Source organism: Sinohyriopsis cumingii, chromosome 9 (assembly GCF_028554795.1).
Source record: "Sinohyriopsis cumingii isolate HCF-2022 chromosome 9, ASM2855479v2, whole genome shotgun sequence".
NCBI classification, from domain to species: Eukaryota; Metazoa; Mollusca; class Bivalvia; order Unionida; family Unionidae; genus Sinohyriopsis; species Sinohyriopsis cumingii.
In genome coordinates this window covers 26,170,891-26,191,874 of record NC_142969.1, presented here as the reverse complement: position 1 = coordinate 26,191,874, position 20,984 = coordinate 26,170,891, and the positions used below count along the sequence as shown (strand labels likewise).

Below are 20,984 nucleotides of genomic sequence, written 5' to 3'. Positions count from 1 at the left end.
TGCAGTATATGTGGCCCTAAAGAACTAATTCTGAATAAATATTTTATTCAGCAAACAGTGTTACATGCATTAAGACTTAAACCTAAGGAAATAAGGTGGGGCATAAAACTTGAGAAAAACAGTTGCCACATGTACGGTAACTTGTGACTGCAGGGGCATAAAACTTGAGAAAAACAGTTGCCACATGTACGGTAACTTGTGACTGCAGATTTGAACTGTTAAAATGAAGTCCATGGCATCGTAAGTAACAACAAAATAGGCATCGTTTATTTGGTAATCAATTGCTGGTGCTTACACATACACACACTGTCGAACATGGTTTCTTGGAATTATGTCCGAAGGGCAGTCCTTTTCACAAGATCAATGCAAGGATAAGGATTATGTTCATTAGTCACACCGGCTTTATTGTTTGCATCCTTAAATCAAAACTTTAGCTATTTTGCAATTTAGCCAGAACTGACCAGAATATGCAAAAGGGGCTTGTCGTGGGGGAATAATAAGGCGTATCACAGGGAGAAAAGGCACATCAAATGGGCGGTCGCACATTGGGGCGGGGGGGGGTCACTAGCCCCCCCCCCATTCTATTGTCAGACAGTTAATGTGAAACTTTGACCTCTTTTTTTTTTAATCGCTGCTTTTTAAACTTCCCAAGGAATATCCTTATATCAGTTCCAATTATTACAGATTACCGTTTATGCATACTACATGTATACAATGCATTTTTTTAATAAAATTTTTAATTTTTATAAGATTACTGAAAATTGTGTTTTCTCGAAACACGACAGGTTTAGAATCTTATTTTTAGCAAAGCTTCCATTTGATTAAAATCAAATCTAAATTTCACCTAGGACAGTGGTGATTTTAGATTGTGCCGTGTTAAGGCATGTATGTCAACATCTTGAAAATACATTTACTCATTTCACCAGCGCGATCAAAGTTTCCTCAGGCAAACAATTTTTGTTTCGACAAACCTGACGGGCACCTCACTTTGAATACAGGATGGGCCGGAACTAAAACCAGAAGGGGCCCATGGTGTCAGGCTATCAGATTTGTTTTTAGCACTGCTGGTGTAGATAAAAGATATGTGGATTGATTGTTGCATTTTGTGGTCACTTACTCGTCCTTCTGCCTATTTTCGTAACTCACACGTTTAACACTTTTCCCAGGATTTAAAATGTCCAAAGGTATTTCTGGAACAGCGCCAACTTTTAGTCTAGGCCTAGCATTTGCATATCTTTGAGCTGCCATTTTTTCATGATCCCTCTCGTAACATTCCTTTGAGAAATGTAACGAGCACACAGTGCTGTATGGTGTTGCTTTGAAATTAACTCGTTTGTAATAATGTACCCATTCTTTCATTATGCCTTTATCTTTCGGAAAAGAAATTTTTTTATGTCCACAGGCTTTTCTTAATGTTCTATTACACCCGTAAGCAACGCAAAACGGTATTGTCTTTTACTCTGGTAACTCCCACTTGGGCTGCTGGAGACGCTACTATGACGTCACATCCCGAAAGTAACCAAATAGGCGCGGACATTTTGCATACGAGGTCACGGAAATTCAGCTCCTAGAAGATAGGCCAATATTTAAATATTGGCATTACGGTCGCAGATGATACTTCAGAATAAGGTTTTCTGCTATAGTACTTTTATTATTATTCTATATTTCCATTGGTTTCTGGTCTCCTTTAAAGTATTCTTGAAAGTTTTATGAAGTTATTTTCTCCAGTGATGTTTGATTGGAATAAAGTAACAACTTTGCAATATATGTTCACCAGGAGCAGTTTTGTATGAGTGTAAAATGCATTGGACTCCTGGATCAGGGGCACTGACCCTTGAGACCCAGTTGGGGGAGGACCCCCACTCCCTGCAGATTTTTCAGTTCTTTTTTATGGAGGACCCAAATCATGTCTGTATGATGTCTAATTGGTCCCAATGGACATGCCACAGTGCAGATCTGGTGACCAGTATGGCCACCATGGTAGCCATCTTGAAAACCTTTTCACTACTCAGCCTGAATGGATGGTCATATCAGCATGGTTTTTTCACCAGATGATTTCTTATGATGTCTGGTTGGTCCTAAATGATAATGGCTCTGCACAGAGATCCTTTTTGGGGCGTCATGGTGGTCATCTTGAAAATCTTTTTATTGCTGCTGCTGAGGGTTGTATGGTCATATGAAAATGGGGTTTTGCTTTAAGTCTTTCTATGCCTAGTTGGCCCTAAATTAAAATGGTGCCTGTCTGACATGCGTTATGGCCACCATAGCATCCATTTTTACCAATCTTTTGTTTTGCTGCTGATTGTGAATGGAGGGTTATATCAACATGAGGGTTTCACTAAATGACATGTGATGTCTAGTTGATCCCAGTGAAAATAAAGGCCAATATGGCAGCCAGCTTGAAAATAGTGTTATGGAGGATCCTCATGAATAGGTCACCAGAAGACCTCATTTTGGTCTAGTTGGTCTTGTATGAAAATGGTTCTGTTCAGGCATCCAATATGGATGCCACAGTGGCCATTTTGAAAATCATGTTAATGAGAGACTGATTATGGTACATGTATCCAGGTTATTTTTTGGGAACAAATGGTGCCGATCTGACCTCGGGTATGGCCACCATAGCAGCCATCTTGTCTGAATACCTTAATGGAAAGTTGTGTTGACAAGGGATTTTCACCAGAAGATGTATAGTGTCTTGTTGGTTCTGAATGAAAATGATGCAGATCTGACATCCTGTATGGCCACAGCTGAATGAAAATGATGCAGATATGACATTCTGTATGGCCACAATGGTAGCTGTCTTGAAATATTTTTTATGACTGCAGGTCTAAAATTGATGGTCAAAGTGACATGGTTTTTTTAATGAAAATACATCATAAGATGTCTAGTCCTAAATGAAAATGGTGCCCCACAGACGTCTAATATGGTTGCCACAATTCTGTAGAATCATACTAGCATGTGTTTTTCACTAATAATGTCTAGTCCGTCCTAAAGGAAAAAGTGTTTTGATCTTAAATCCATTGTGACTGCAACAATGGCCAGTTTTAATAATCTTTTTGTTTGAGAATATCTGATATCTGAGATGGTTTAAGTACTTGGCATTTGAAAATAAGAAATGGTCTTGTCTTGAATTCATGGAAATTTATGAATATTTTTTATTGGAATTAAAGCAGGCAAATTTTGCACATCAGGTAGTCCAGATGACCCAAAAGAGATGTATGGAATGGGTGGAATGATGAACCAGCACGTTCAACATGGTTCAAGTGGTCACATGCATCCAGGTTCCATGCCAAACATGTCATTGGTACAGCAGCATCACCTTGCCAAGCCAGTCCCCATGAAAAGGCTGTCAGAAAAGAGCATATCTCAGGCAAGGGCATGTCTGGGTACAGTATCCTCAACCCTGGTCCCAGATCCCATGATGGAGCCAACATTAGGTAAGTCACTAGTGGCTGATCATGTAAACCAAATAAAGGGCGTTTCTCCATTCTCTCTTCCAGCACATGTTTGACCTTAATCTCTTACGATGTATTCCCATGTGACAACCCTTTGATTGAACTGCAAGTGATCCTTGCTCAGTAGCAAGTAACGGGGTATTATTTGATCTTGAAACATGTTCACTTGCAGCCTTTAATTGATTTCACAATCTGTATATCAAAGTGTTACTTATTGAGCCCAATCTCAGTCTGTACATAAGCACCCACAAGTGATGGTGAGGTCAGGGAAAGAAAGTTGGATATTTATGATGACTTCACCACGAGGATTTACATCATGGTGATGGAGAATTTCATAACTTTATCAGACAGATAGGATATAATGACATATAGGACATTACGAGTTTTAAAAAAAGTGGACTTTCATCGTTTCTTTTTTAAGATTTGTGGAATTAACATATGGGATATTTTGAATCAGATGATTCTAAAAGATTTTCATACCACTATGTCGCCTGTAATTGAAATCGTGGATTTATTGTATAAATGGTTTTAAAATGTCAAGCATTGTGGATTTTTTGTGAATTTAATTAAAACAAATCATAAGTTGTTAATCTATTTGTGACACATTCCACTCATAAAGACATGCTAGTAATGACCAGTACACTCATGTTGTGCTTCGCATTGCTTCACTTGAACACGGGGCTCAGGATTCATCTGCAAGGAGTCGCATGGTCTAGCATGAAATGCTAAATGACTTTATGCATCCTATTTGCTGGTTTTTATTGAAAAGCAAGAATAATTTTTAATAGTATTCAATATTTTAGCTTATTCGCTTAGATCTGCACAAGATTCCTATACTTTAGTTAAAAAAAAAAGAGAACATTAATTTGATGTAAAACTAACTAAATGTACCATATGATTACAGATCATGTTTATTAGAAAAACCTGTGCTCAAAAAGTCAGATAGCCTGATGCCTGGGACCTCTATAATTTCAGATCAGGTGTTGATAAAGCATTACCATCTGTACTGGACAGAGGCATTTAATTGTAGTCTGGGCTTGTAGAATTTGAATCGGTGCTTGTTTTGTTTTTTATAGTCACTTGCCATTGCCCTGTGTCTAAAAAAGTGTTAGCACTGAAGAACCATGCTAAAAAAAACCACAACAATATTCTGATGCCCAGGGCTTTTCTAATTTCTTTGAGCACTGAGAATACCTGTAAGTTTTATGATAGTACAGCCATACTATTTTAATGAACCAGTACTGTCACAACCCCTCTACTGTATTAGAATTAATACGACAGAAAAAAGGACAGTTAAATTTTAAATGACTCACGAGCCCTCAGTCAGCAATGCCGACAGCCTAAGTACATTAACAACTCAGAATATAATGTGTTACAATTGAATCAATAATAAATAAAACTATTCAAGCAGTTTCTGGATATAAATCTTAGAATTACACTTCATTAAAAAATTAATATATTTGGCCTGTTAAAAAATGCCTTCCTTATTCCATTATATGAGAGTTAATGTCATAATGTGGGAGTCTCCTTTCAGCAAATAGTCTCTTGTACTGTATTTGTCTCTCTCTTCTTTTATTCACCCTCTTTCCTCCTGCACTCTTCATGTGCCGCTCCTTGTAGTATTCTCCACCTGCACACTTTCTTTGCTACTCCTTGTTCTCCTCCTTTCTGCACCCCATCTGTACTATTCTCTTACTTCCTCCTCCTTTCTCTTGAGAGTATAGTGCCGTCTACTACATACACCATAGGAGCTTTCAATAGAAAATGTAAAGGTCGTAAATCCTATTGTCTCTATACACATCCTCGTGATCTACCAGTCTCTCACAGAATTCTCATCAGACAATGGCAAACATTTTACCAGGCCTTTCTCACACAGTAGCATCTCTCATTCCATACACACCTTACTGTACATACAAATAATGTTACTTATGGTGTTCCATAATACACACACCATCTAAATGTTGTATTCTGATTTAGCAATCTACATTTTTTATGGTAGTCATTCACATTGCTTGTGTCCTACGAATTATATATAATGATACATCGAAATATGTCAGTGCATATGCATACAAATCCACTCTTACCTACTTCACATAATTCTATGTCTACATACTGATAAATGCAAATACAAATCCCAAATCTACTTTCTAATAGATTAAGCTATACACTATGATGTAATATTCTCGAATAACTGTATGATGTTCCATGTCCTAATAAAATAACTATATGTTATAAAACACAATCCATTAAATTTCTATCTTCCTAAATTAACAAAAATATCCACAAAATTATGTTTTTTTCCTCTGTATTTTGTAGTGCAACTAGAAAGTCCAAATTATTTGGTATCATTGTAGAGATGTATCTGTCTACCTTTCTGTAATACCATCCACTTGAGTGTCTTTGATGCTACAGAGCTCGGAAGTAGGCTACTACCTCCTGATGCATAAATGAGGCACCAGGGGTTAATGAGTTAAACACCTTCTCAAAACTGCTGATTTTGACCAAATAACATTAAAAAAACATCCTGAAATAGAGGTTTTCAAGTTTGTACTACAGGTGCTGATCTGCCACAAAATATAGCTGTTAACTAATACTTTAAAGAACTTATTTTCCGCACCGCTGAACAGAGTTTAATCCTCTTTAATAGAGAGCATTTTAGATTTATTCAAAAGGTGATGATGTGACATTAAATATGGTCAACATTACAAAAAAAACAAAAAAAAAACCTTTAAATGACTTTTCAAAAACTGACTTTGACAAAATATGACAGAAAGCATCCTGTGCAAAGAGGGCTTTATTTTATACATCTGCTGTTGCTCTCCATCTGATGTGATTGCCATTAATAAAGACAGAAAATGTGGAAATTACTTTCTCCAAACTGCTGTAAAGACTTCACGTTTCACATTAAGCATTTTGGCATGAAGACCTTTCGGACTTTTATAAATGATGCCAATCTGCCATTAAATATGGATTTAATTACTAAAGTAGAAAAACCCTTGAATGACCAAAATAAAACTTTAAACAAAATTTGGCATGAAGACCTTTACATTTATCAAGTGATGCCGATTTATTTTGGCATGAAGACCTTTACATTTATCAAGTGATGCTGATTTATTTTGGCACAAAGACCTTTACATTTATCAAATGATGCTAAGAAGACCTTTACATTTATCAAATGATGTTGATATATTTTGGCACGAAGACCTTTACATTTATCAAGTGATGCTGATTTATTTTGGCACAAAGACCTTTACATTTATCAAGTGATGCTGATTTATTTTGGCATGAAGACCTTTACATTTATCAAGTGATGCTGATTTATTTTGGCACAAAGACCTTTACATTTATCAAGTGATGCTGATTTATTTTGGCACAAAGACCTTTACATTTATCAAGTGATGCTGATTTAGTTTGGCACAAAGACCTTTACATTTATCAAGTGATGCTGATTTATTTTGGCACAAAGACCTTTACATTTATCAAGTGATGCTGATTTATTTTGGCACAAAGACCTTTACATTTATCAAGTGATGCTGATTTATTTTGCACGAAGACCTTTACATTTATCATATGATATTGATCTTCCATGAAATAAAGCTATTGTTACTTAAAGTAGAAACAAATTTTAAGAAGTTTTCAAACACTGCTCAACAGAGTTTAACAAAATTTGAAATGAGGAATCCTTTCATGAAGACCCTTAAAGTTTGAGCAAATTATTCTGATCAACCACCATGTATGGCTGCCATTTAAAAGAAAAGAAGAGAAGAAGCTTGAAAGAAGAACTTCTTCAAAACTGCTTCATAAGTTTTGACCAATCTTGCACACAACATCATTGGAAGAAAGGAAAACATTTGCAGCCTTTTGACCCAGATATCTTGGTTAGCTGCTTTTGCATTAGGCTGTCAGCAGTATGTCATCCAAGTGAGCAATCTCAGGCTCACTTGACCCTCTTGTTAAAAGGGTGACATTTAGTTTTAGAAAATCTTATTTTTTATTAGAATGATTTTATTCCCTTCTTTTGCTTTACCGGTCATAGACCAGAAGAGCTTATAGGATCAAACTTGACTTAACATTCATTGCAAATACTAGTTGGTCCTAAAGAAAATGTTGCTGCTCAGTCAGTACACCACTCCCGTGATCACTCCTGCACAACAGGATCTAAAGCATCAACCTTATTATTTTTAATGGCCATTTGGACCACCAGGGTGGACCATTGACCAGCTGACCACCAGGTTGACCATTGACCAACTGATCACCAGGTTGACCATTGACCAACTGACCACCAGGTTGACCATTGACCAACTGACCACCAGGTTGACCATCTTGAAAATTTTGTTAATACTACTTTTTCTGAGGAGAAAGTCATATTGACATGAGGTTATCACAAGAAGACTAGTGCTAATGATGTCTAGTTTGTTAAAAATGAAAATGGTGACACTTCGAAATCCAATATGTCCACTGCAGCAGCAAATTTCAGAATATTGTTATTGCTGAAGAATATCACAGATAGTTTCAATACACCCCAGTCAAAATAAAGAAATAATCTTATCTTGAATTCACAGCCAGTTGAGTGTCGGTCTCTTTAAAGAAATTTTATTAAAACTTTCTGAATCAGGAGTCTGTTTTTGTGAAGAAACCTTGTTAGTATGATGCAGAAGAAAAAACCCATTTCAGATAGACAAATAAAATTTGGTATACATTTATATAGACAAATGAAATTTTGTATCCATGTTTATATGCATGTGTATGTGATATTAGATTTTCATGCAGTAATTTTAATATCGTTTCCAATTTTTTTCAATGCTTGAAGTTTTGGGACAGCCTTTCATGGGTTAGATTTAGCTATTAGATTTCATTATTCGTGTCATAAAATATATTTGCATGAAAATACGTCGATGAATTGACATTCTCTATGTTGCCGTGTGTTTACTCTTCCCATGTTACCAATCAAACTCTGGTTACCAATTGCAAAGTGCTCAGGGTCATTTTAGGTGCACAGAAAAATGGAAAAATGTTCAATTATGGGCAGTTTTTTCATACACAAAGGAAATGGACAATATATTTGTTAACTTTAAGGCATTTGTAGCCCATATGACTGGCCTAATGAAATTTTAAAATATCCTTTCTCCCATCATTTTCATGTTGCCATGTTAAGAATTGAAAAAAGGGGGAAATTTAAACTTCCATGGGTTATTTATCATACAGATGGTAATAGATAAAGTGGTCAGTCATTACATTCTGTGTTTATTATAAATGAATTTTATCAGCTATGCATAGAATGGTTGACTGATATCATGCATAGAATGGTTGACCGACATCATGCATGAAATGATTACTGACATGCATAAAATGGTTACTGACATCATGCATAGAATGGTTTACTGACATATTATGCATAGAATGGTTACTGACATCATGCATGAAATGGTTACTGACATCATGCATAGAATGGTTACTGACATCATGCATAGAATGGTTTGCTGACGTATTATGCATAGAATGGTTACTGGCATTATGCATGAAATGGTTACTGACATCATCATAATAATAATGAGGACTTTGTATAGCACATAATCTTTAGAAGCTCTAAGTGCTTTACAACATTAGACAACACCTATAACATAAAAAACATAATGATATGATTACAAAAACAAACACCATGAAATTAGAAAAACATTAAAAAAACGCTGAGAATATTTAAGGTAGGAAACTTTATTAGGTCTTTAAGTTTGTTCTTGCAGTCGAGTTTTGAGAGCACTCTTGAATGTGATCACTGTGTCTTTGTCTCTAAGTTTAGTGGGCAATTCATTCCACGTTGCTGGGCCCTGGTATGCAAAAGGACAGTGTCCATATGACTTTGTTTTCATAGTGGGAATAATGAGTATACAATTGTCAGAAGAGGAGCGTAAGTATCTTGCTGGTGTGTACACATGGGTGAGGTCGGATAGGTATGTTGGACTAGAGTCCGACAGTGAAACCTAGCACAGAGAACAAATTTTGTGTTTGATTCTGGATTGAATGGATAGCCAGTGTAGGGTACAGAGCAGTGGGGAGGTGTGCTCTGATCGTGGTACTCAAAGTATGATCCGAGCAGCTGTGTTTTGAACTTTTTGAAGTTTCTGGAGCAGATATTGAGATGAACCAGACAGAACTGAGTTACAGTAGTCCAGTCTTGAAAGTACTAATGAATACCCAAGTGTTTTAGTCACTGGCATCAACTGAAAGATATTTGCGAATTGAGCTGATGCGCCTCAGCTTAAGATATGCAGCCTTGCATATGTTCATGACATGTTGGTGCAGTGTGAGAGTACTGTCCAGCCTTGCATATGTTCATGACATGTTGGTGCAATGTGAGAGTACTGTCCAGAGTAACACCTAGGTTTCGTACTGATTGTGTGAATTTAATGTTGGCGTTGCTGATATTTATTGTTTGAGGTAAAGGATGTGAATGAGAAAGTCTTTGTGTTGTGATCAGAATGGCCTCAGTTTTATCATCATTTATCTGCAGCTTGTTACATGTCATCCATGATTTAATCTCAGAAATGCACCTCTCTACACCTTGGATGGTAGCATCAACTTCAGTTTGGTGGCTAGATTTGTATATTTGGGTGTCATCAGCGTACAATTGGTGAGAGACACTGGATGATGATCTATGACACTTGAGAGTGACTGAGTGTACAGAATGAAGAGAACAGACCCCTATGGAACACCACAACATAGATCAACTGGGCTGGAGCGTATTCCATTTGCAGATACAATTTGTGTCCTGTTGACCAAGTAGGACTTGAACCACAGTAAGGCTGTATCATGAATGCCAAATACATGCTGGAGATGGTGAAGTAATCTATCATGATCTGTTGTGTCAAATGCTGCAGACAAATCAAGGAGGGTGAGGACTAATTTTTCCGCTATCCAACGCAGAATGTCATTAACTACTTATAGAAGAGTAGTTTCAGTACTGTGGCAAGGGCGATATGCAGATTGTACATTGCTAACAAGACTGTTTGAATTCAGATGAGATACAACCAGGGATAGAACCTTTTCTAAGATTTTTATATGTATGGGAGATTAGAAACTGGGCAGTAGTTCTTTAAATCATTATGGTCTAGTGTTGGTTTCTTCAGCAGAGGCTTTACAATGGCAGTTTTGAAAAATGATGGGAATTCCCCGGATGAGAGAGAGGTATTAATAACATCAGTTAGTGAAGGCAATACTGGATCTAAGCACTCAAGCAGCAGTGATGTTGGAATTGGATCAAGTTCACATGACTTTGGTGCACTCTTTGTCATGATTGTACATACGAAATCAATAGGAACAGGTTCAAATGCTGCTAATGGTTGCCGCTCAAATTCTGTATCCCAACTGTATGGTGACGAGTCAATTGAAATTGTGGTGTCAAGCTTTGCTAAAATGGTTTGTACTTTGTCATGGAAAAAATTGCAAACATGTCCGGAAGGTCAACTGGAGATAAGGTAGTTGGAAGTGGTGCTGATTTGTTCCTTGACATTAGCTTGTTAGTAATCTCGAAGAACTCTTTGCAGCTGGAACTTTCCATAATCTTAGTAGTGTAGTGGGCTGATTTCGCTGCATGGACTATATTTGTGACATTCTTCTTAGCGGCTTCATAGATTTGCTTATGAATAGTGAGTTTGGTGGAAAGCCAGAGCCTCTCAGCTCTACGGCTGTCTCTTTTAGCAGTGCAAAGCTGGTCCCTAACACTGCTATACCATGGAGAACACTTTTGAATTGATACTCTGCACTTGGTAGTTGGGTCATGTTTGTCAAGCAATGAACGCAGGCAGTTATCGAGTTGTTCTGCTGTAGGAGGTAAGCAAGTTGTTAGGTTAGCTTGGATGTTGTGCATTAGTTTGGTTCTATTTATCATATGGAGGTTTCTCTTAGTAGCAGATAAAGGTGGAGGGTTAGGGACTGATACGTCAAGATGGCATATAATGCAGAGGTGATCTGATGCAAGGTCATGGGATATCAGGGAGGACCATAGAATGTTATCAGGTCTATGAAGAATCCAGTCTAAAATGTGACCATGTTTATGGGTGGGTTGGTTAATTGACTGTTTGAGGTTGAAAACATTAATGGAATCTATGAGTTTTGATGTATTTGAGTTTCCGGGACAGTCAGTGAAAGTTGGAATCTCCAAGAATAATCATGTTGCCACCTATCGAATTTCCATTATTCAGGAGATTCGGAAACTGCTCCAAAAAGAGAGAGTCAGCCAGCTAGTTTTTTCCTACTAGGAGGAGGGCAGTATAGGCAGAAAAAATGGACTGACCTTTGCTCCAGTGTGAGTGTGGTTTGGACTAGTTAAAACGATGTGTGGTCGAAATTGAATGTTGAATCATGCATTGAATGGTTACTGACATGATGCATAGAATGGTTTACTGACGTATTATGCATAGAATGGTTTACTGACATGATGCATAGAATGGTTTACTGATGTATTATGCATAGAATGGTTTACTGACATGATGCATAGAGCATAGAATGGTTTACTTATGTATTATGCATAGAATGGTTTACTGACGTATTATGCATGAAAAGTAGTGCAGTATTTGTACAGTGATTTTTTTTTATTCACAGCTAATTTGTTTACAAATTTGTACATACTGAGTGGCTCCAAAGAAACAAACATATTAAGAAAACTTAGCATAATTAGACTTCAGTATTGATAATGTTTGCTTTGTTTTGGTGTTTTAAGAAACACAGTAATACAAGTAAGCTATTTATAAGCAATTGAATTAAAAGTGATTAGCCCAAGGACATCCCACAGAGGCTGATGCAGGCATTGTAATTACATTTGCAATGCAAACCCATTGCAGTGTGTTGAAAGGTTAGCATTATACTACATACTCGCATGTTCATGCAGTATGCAATATATGTGTATTGTTACATATATCCACCTCTTTGTACTGGGATTCCCCCCCCCCCACCAAGTGGGGTCACCCCAACCTAGACTAGCCCCTGGCCAATTGATTATACAGTATTACCTAACTTGTCTGGTTCATGCTGTTAGAAATAGTTGACCCATTAGTTACCAGACTAAGAGTGGGGTATCAATGGTAACTACTGTAATAGGTGTCCTATTGTGTGATTGCTAACTTAATCATTAAATGTTATTTGAATTAGATCAAAGGATTGGTTAACAGAATGAGAACAGAATCAAGCAGATGTTTGTCAGCAGGTCATAGTTCTGTTTGAAGAGGAAATTATTGGATCAGGAAGATTAGTTTCGAATTCTGTTGTTAAAAAGAGGATTGATTTTTGTGGTAATATTTTGTGTGGAATTTTATAGAGGCTGACTCCAGTTGCAAAGTAGGTCACAGTGACAATTTCATACAAGAGGCAGAGTGTCATTGTTAATGGCAACAGATATTATATGTACAGGAAACATTATGTGCCCATAAGGAGATGAATTGGCCTAAATCTGTTGGTAATACTCAAAGTTTTATTGCAGAAGTAAATTCCTTTTAATTTTAGACAAGAACAGTCTGATGTTTCAGAAAATTATTATCGTTAATAAATAAATATCTGCTTGGATTATTTTGATTTATTCTTCAAGAAATCATACAGAGGATTAACTTTTTGAGGTAATGCTAATCACATGACATTTAACCTTTTGAGGTAGTGCTAATTACATGACATTTAACTTTTTGAGGTAGTGCTAATTACATGACATTTAACCTTTTGAGGTAGTGCTAATTACATGACATTTAACTTTTTGAGGTAGTGCTAATTACATGATGTACTGTTACACACAGCATTCAATTGGCTCAATGTAAATAAAGCAACTCGCATTTGGAAGTGTATCTGTTCAAAGGAAATTCCGTCAGTTACGTGTAGACACATTTCTCTTTGTAAAGATTTGTTTCCAACTGGTAGATATACAGAAGTCAGAGTAACAAAGTAGTAAACAGTTTATAGGTAATAGCGGCACAGCAAATTGTGAAAATCATTCAAAAATGGAAAGATTTGTCAAGTTGTCCAGTATTAGTGGCACAGCAAATTGTGACAGACAGCTTCAAAATCACTCAAGTATGGAAGGATTCGTCAAGTTATCCAGTAATTCTGGAGACCCTAATTGCTTCAATCCTATATTGGGGGCGGCAGAAACACCATGCTCTCAACATTCAAACGGTGCAAGTAGCTACATCTCCTGTGTGCCATTTCGGGGTATGAATTTTTTGGTTTGTAGATGCAGTATTCCTTATTTAACCGGGTTATGTTTCTATTCATTTGGCATTTTTTTAAAAGCTATTGCAACTTAACTTTGTATTTAAATATTATTTGCAAGGTTATAAAACCCCACCATAAATTTTCCACTTGTCGAAGATGGCAATCATAATCAGACTTTACAAGTAGCTTAATTTTAATTTTATTTGTTGTTTTTTGTGTGTTTCCAGTGAAATATATCTCATTGGGATGGAAGTTTAGTTTTAATCAGTTGGAAACTTGCTTGCTGAATTCTTTAATTTGTGAATTTGTGACAAGCATGAAAAGCCATAAAATTGGTTTCACTTTTTAAAAAGAGACTAGAGTTTTTTCTTCTTTTTTTTAAATGCACCTCTCCCTCGATAATTTGCATGTAATGGGGTCCCAAAGTATAGACTGTACTATAAGTAAGGATGTGAGTTGTTGAAATACCTCCATAACAATATGAAATGATGCCATCCTCACTGAACATAGAGAAAACTGCAAAGGGGGAGGCATGAACTGGTCTGTTTAATGGCAGAATACTTGTTTTAAAATCATGTTTGGGATAATGTGAATAAAGCACTTTTTCTAACCATGTTACTCATATATAAACATGACCTTTATTTTCAAGATGCCCAAGAGAGATCATTAACATTATTCCAACTGGTTTCAACAGCTATCATGTGTACATGAAAACATTGTGTATTACATCACTGGTTTATGTTGTTATTGAGTAGTCTGGTTCCCAGATCCATATGCTCCCTACTTTCCTCTCTACTATTGTGGAATGCAACACAAGGAGCATACTTATTAGGGAACCAGACTATTTCTTGATTCAGATTCATAATCAAATAAGATATATTTTTTTTAAATTTAAAAAACAGAACACTTAGGTCATCAAACAGCCATCATAGTTGAAAGTCAGTTATTTTTTATTGTTGTATTAGTAAAATATTGATGCAGTGATTTCATTGGATGTAGCATTGAAACTTTTTATCTGTGAGGAAATGTCTGAATGCCAAGTCAATAATTACAAATTAGTTACAAACTCTGAAATTAGCTTCTCATTAATAAAATGTATCTGTGAATCAGATTATGTCATAAAGTATTAATTTTGCTTGGTTGTCTTGATGTATTTGATCACAGTTGTGACTGAGTATGCTTATTTAAGGTAGTTCAGTTATTAAAAAAGTTGCAGCAGTGTTCAATCGATTGCTTGAACTGAGTTGACATGACACTCGACCAGGTCCCCTAGCTCTTATGCAGGTTAGTTTTGCATGCCTTCTAACTTTTCATTTTTTTCTACCCCCTTTATTTCATACAAAAGACTAATTAACATGGTAATACTAATACAAGATCAGCTTTTAATTCATTGCAACAATACAACAAATACTTGGCAAATTAGGTATCAAAACATCGTTGGCACTTCATTAGGTTCTCACAGAAAGACTTGCAGATATAGCTGTTATACTGTTATAATAAATTAACGTATTTCATGTTTAAATACAACAGGACACATTGTATTTATGATCATTACACTTAATAATAATGAGGGCTTTGTATAGCACCTAATCTTTAGAAGCTCTAAGTGCTTTACAACATTAGACAACACCTATAAGATAAAAAACATGTAATAATAATATTACAAAAACAAACACCATGAAATTAGAAAAACATTAAAAAATAAAAAACATGCTGAGAATATTTCAGGTAGGAAACATTATTAGGTCTTTAAGTTTGTTCTTGCAGTTGAAATAAGTGAGTTTTGAGAGCCCTCTTGAATGTGATCACTGTGTCTTTGTGTCTTAAGTTCCGTGGGTAACTCATTCCACGTTGCTGAGCCCTGGTATGCAAAAGAACACTGTCCATATGACTTTGTTTTCTTAGTGGGAGTAATGAGTATATGATTGTCAGAAGAGGAGTGTAAGTATCTTGCTGGTGTGTACACATGGGTGAGGTAAGATAGTTATGTTGGACTAGAGTCCGACAGTGAAACGTAGCACACAGTTGGTGAGACACTGGATGATGATATATGACACTTGAGAGTGACTGAGTGTACAGAATGAAAAGAACAGGTCCAAGAACAGACCCCTGTGGAACACCACAACATAGATCAACTGGGCTGGAGTGTATTCCATTTGCAGATACAATTTGTGTCCTGTTGAACAAGTAGGACTTGAACCACAGTAAGGCTGTATCATGAATGTCAAATACATGCTGGAGACGGTGAAGTAATATATCATGGTCTATTGTGTCAAATGCTGCAGACAAATCAAGGAGGGTGAGGACTGTAATCTTTCCGCTATACAATGCAGAGAGAATGTCATTAACTACTTTTAGAAGAGTAGTTTCAGTACTGTGGCAAGGGCGATATGCAGATTGTACATTGCTAAAAAGACTGTTTGAATTTAGGTGAGATACAAGCTGGGATAGAACAACCTTTTCTAAGATTTTTGATATGAATGGGAGATTAGAAACTGGGCAGTAGTTCTTTAAATCGTTATGGTCTAGTGTTGGTTTCTTCAGCAGAGGCTTTACGGTGGCAGTTTTGAAAAATGATGGGAATTCCCTGGATGAGAGAGAGGTATTAATAACATCAGTTAGTGAAGGCAATACTGGATCTAAGCACTCAAGCAGCAGTGATGTTGGAATTGGATCAAGTTCACATGACTCTGGTGCACTCTTCAACAGGATTGTACATACGAAATCCATAGAGACAGGTTCAAATGCTGCTAATGGTTGCCGTTCAAATTCTGTATCCCAACTGTATGGTGACGACGAGTCAGTTGAAATTGTGGTGTCAAGCTTATCTCTGATGGTTTATACTTTGTCATGGAAGAAATTTGCAAACATGTCCAGAAGGTCGACTAGAGGGAAGGTAGTTGGAAGTGGTGCTGATTTGTTCCTTGACATTAGCTTGTTAGGAATCTCGAAGAACTCTTTGCAGAACTCTGTGTGGCAGTTGTGATGCAAAAGGAACATGTAATGGATTATGATGTAATCATACAAATCGAAAGACGGTAATTGGAGGATACCATTTCATCAGAATAGACGAAAGGGAGGAAATATAATGAATTAAGTTAGAAATGCCCAGACTCCTATTTAAACAGAGATTTTGATCCTTATCAGTTGTAGAATATGTAATTGGTGTATCCAATAAAGTTTTCTATCTTTTCCAGTTAATGTTACTAAGAGAGAGCTCAGGATCAGATTGTACGATTTCTATTGTCTGATACTGAACACAGTTTATGTTGTGATTAGTTTGTTTAAAGTGTCTATACACTGGAGTATCCTGTACATTCCTGAGGTGTTCTTTTAATCTTCTTTGTAATCTCACCTACAGAGATGGCTGGTGAATAAATAATTAAGAATACACATAGTACATAGACCTCTTAACTTTGAAGTATATTTGTGATTTGTAAATGTGATTCTAAATAATTTTGGATTATTTGTTTGCCTTTTTGGCAGCATTCTTGAAAATAGTCTGCCACTTTTGTAGTTTTGCAAATTTTTATAGCAGTTCTCTTATCTAATGTGCCACAGTTCAGAGCACAAATTGGCCTGATTAAATACTCTTATCTAATGTGCCACAGACAGTTCAGAGCACAAATTGGCCTGATTAAATACTCTTATCTAATGTGCCACAGACAGTTCAGAGCACAACTTGGCCTGATTAAATACTCTTACCTAATGTGCCACAGACAGTTCAGAGCACAAATTGGCCTGATTAAGTACTCTTATCTAATGTGCCACAGACAATTCAGAGCACAAATTGGCCTGATTAAATACTCTTATCTAATGTGCCACAGACAGTTCAGAGCACAAATTGGCCTGATTAAATACTCGGGTACTGACAGAAGGCAAACCATTTAGTGATGTCATGGTCATCTTCAGACTGGAGGATGAATGCTACTGGCAGTTTCAAAGTTTACCAATTAGGTAGATGTATAAAGTATAAAGTTTCCTAATTATGCTGGTAATATTAGCACCTGTCCAACCCATTTTAATTGTGCAAGACCAATAACACATTTCCAGACTGCTTATGTCATATACCTTAGCCAGGGGGCTCAGTTTGGTAGACAATCTGTATACTGACCATTCCCTCGAGTGCCTTTACTTATGATAATAAATTTGAAACAAAAAAACAAAAATGTTGTAAAGAATGTTTTTACATTTATAGTTAAATGTTCATAGTATTTTGCATATTTTGCAACAATTGGTGTACTAATTGATCACATTGTGCAGATGTTATCTTTCTTTGTTCAGACAACATTTGTTAAAAGCAAGACAGTATAGCAGTCAACTGTCTGTTTGGTTTGCAGAGGCACTGTCATCAACAGTTTTTTCATAAAGTTTTTCATTTTCAGTTTAAATTTTTTCTTTTATATATTTTACCACAACCCTAATGAAGACACTGGATGGCAAATCATCTAAGGCACTTTTCCTTTATAGACCGATCACACATCTTGCCTCTGTTGACACGAGTTCAAGTCTCTGTGTGACCATTGACAGAATGTGAGAAAGCTTGCCAATAGCTTACTTGGGTCAGTGATTCTTTCTTGGGGTCCTCCTAGGTTCATCCTCCACCAAATATACTGGCCGTGATGTATCATGTGCTGAAATACTATGCTAAACTCCACAAAAAAAGTCATTGTGGGTATGTGAGAAAGCTTGCCAATAGCTTCTTGTGGGTCGGTGGTTCTTTCCAGGGTTTTCCTGGGTTCTTCCTCCACCGTTAATACTGGCTGCCATGTATAGCCTATCGTGTGCTGAAAAGTGGCATTAAACCCTACAACAACAACAACAACAACCACACACAAGAAAAACATTGATAAATTCTCATACTTGGGAGGGCTCTGCTAATGCATGATCCATTAATTTGCAAGCATATAATTGAAAGATCAGTCCTGCTGGTCACGATTATAGCACTGTAATGGAGATCGGACATATCTAAAAAGATCATTTATATCCTTTTCATGGTTAATTTTTTATTCACTTGTAAAATAAGTGATGTTATTATATGCTTATGTTTTTTTTCCCATTAACTTTACATTGTCAGAATCGTGCAGTATTACCCGGTACTGAACCCGCTTGCCAATACACATATAGCATTCACGTGCATAAATGAATTACTTTCTATTGTAAACAAACATTGGATGCAGACGCCAGCACTTTTGATTTGTAAACAAATCATGTACACTTCGCGTAAGAGGTGCTTTACATTGCAGTTGTTTAAATTTGTTTCTGAATGAACTAAAACAGATGTTGCGTGGACTGCCACATACCAGCTGCTTTGGCACATTCCGCGTTGATACAATGTTTAGGATTTAGGCTAGCTACAGTATACAATAGATGCAAGAAAAGGTCCTTACAAATAACATAGAAGTGACAAGTCATATACTGTCTTCTTCAGCTGGTGATAAGAATCGCAAAAAAAAAAAAATATTTTCAGTTTTACATCCTGAATTTCCTCAAAATGTACTTACTTAGTTCTGCAAAATCCGATTTACATGAGCCATGTCATAGGTTCTCAATCTTGATTACACATTTTGAAATTGTACTGTAATTTCGATGATAAGTGCAATTACATCCTCCTTAATGCACTCAAAATTAAATAAGCATTAAATTCCATAGTGTCTTTTTGATAATTGCAATTAAAAGACTTCATATTTTTCCCACATTATGATTTCAAACATTCAGTGACAGAAACTGAAACACATTTGCAGATGTCAACACGCTTCTCCCTAGCTTCTTCAGTCCCATGTATTTCATGTGGAATTGTCACATACATACAAATCCAGTCCATAATCATGAAATTTCGTAGAATCGAAAAAAATACCAAAATCTATTCATTCCAGATCAAACAGAAAAGTTGTTGCAATGCACATTCATTCATTCACAGTATGACTCCAAAATTTCAATTTTAACTAGACGCGCCATTTTCTTTCGAAAGTTATGTCGAGTGCGCAACTAAGTTCAAATTTATCTTGGCAGAGTTATGTGCACAGTAATAATGTTGTGTAATGGCGAATATTCGCTTGTGTATTTAGTTTGGAATATGGCATACATTCAGTTACGTTGTTTCTTGTAGTGTATTTTGTTTATATAATTAAACCTTAGGTAGAATAAGAAAATGAGCATATAATAAAATGGTTGCTGCATTTGTATGGGAAAATATGAACTCATTTTGTCGGATGGATATACTGCACTCCCAAGGTCATGCAATATTCCATCCGAAAAAGTCATTCATATTTTTCCCATACAAATGCAGTAACCTCTAAACCCACTACAAAAATGTACAGAGGAGCTATTTTTATAATTATAGAAACTTGGCAAGTCTTCCTTCATTTAGCAAAGGCACTTGGACATCTAATTGTCAGTCTAGTGTAAAAACTACTGTATACAAAAAAGTATTATCCCTATCATTTGTAATATTAGAATATTTATTTAACTTTTGGTATTGCATGAGTTTGATCTGAATCTCAACAAAGCTGTTCATTTGTCTGAAACAGTATTTCATTGTCAGTGTACATGTGAAGCTCCCAGTGAAAAAGGTTTTCCACACAAGATGAGGGGAAGTCCATTCTCAAAATCTTTTGTGTATGTAAAACTATTATGGAAAATTTTTACTTTTTTTTTTCTCACTCCTTGTTTCTTCTATTGTACTATATTAATGTTAATACTGACAGTGTTCATGTGACTGTGATTATTTAGTTTATTTAGTAACCATACCTAAATGAAAATGATATTGATCCGATGTTCAAAAAACAGCCATCTTGAAAATCTTATCACTGCTCCTGAATTGAAAGTCTGTGTATGGTTTTACCAGAAGACATCTTATAATGTCTACTTTCTACCAAATGAAAATGGTTCAGATCTGCTATCCATTAAGGCTCCACAGAAGCCATCTTGAAAACCTTGTCACTGCTCCTGAATCGAAAGTCAATGTATGGTTTTACCAGAAGACATCTTATAATGTCTACTTTCTACCAAATGAAAATGGTTCAAATCTGATATCCATTATGGCTCTGCAGAAGCCATCTTGAAAACCTTATCACTGCTCCTGAATTGAAAGTCAATGTATGGTTTTACCAGAAGACATCTTATATTGTCTACTTTCTACCAAATGAAAATGGTTCAAATCTGATATCCATTATGGCTCCGCAGAAGCCATCTTGAAAATCTTATCACTGCTCCTGAATTGAAAGTCAATGTATGGTTTTACCAGAAGACATCTTATAATGTCTACTTTCTACCAAATGAAAATGGTTCAAATCTGATATCCATTATGGCTCTGCAGAAGCCATCTTGAAAATAATG

At 36.2% G+C, this 20,984-nt stretch overlaps 1 protein-coding gene across 1 annotated transcript in view; it reads left to right on the top strand.

Moving 5' to 3' along the window:
* LOC149791435 (uncharacterized) overlaps positions 1–20,984 on the top strand; it is a 64,419-nt gene that overhangs the window by 19,487 nt on the left and 23,948 nt on the right. Inside the window, exon 3 of the mRNA XM_089971355.1 lies at positions 3,192–3,437. Coding sequence (XP_089827481.1) covers positions 3,192–3,437 — 246 coding nt within the window. The remainder of the gene's footprint in view (positions 1–3,191; positions 3,438–20,984) is intronic.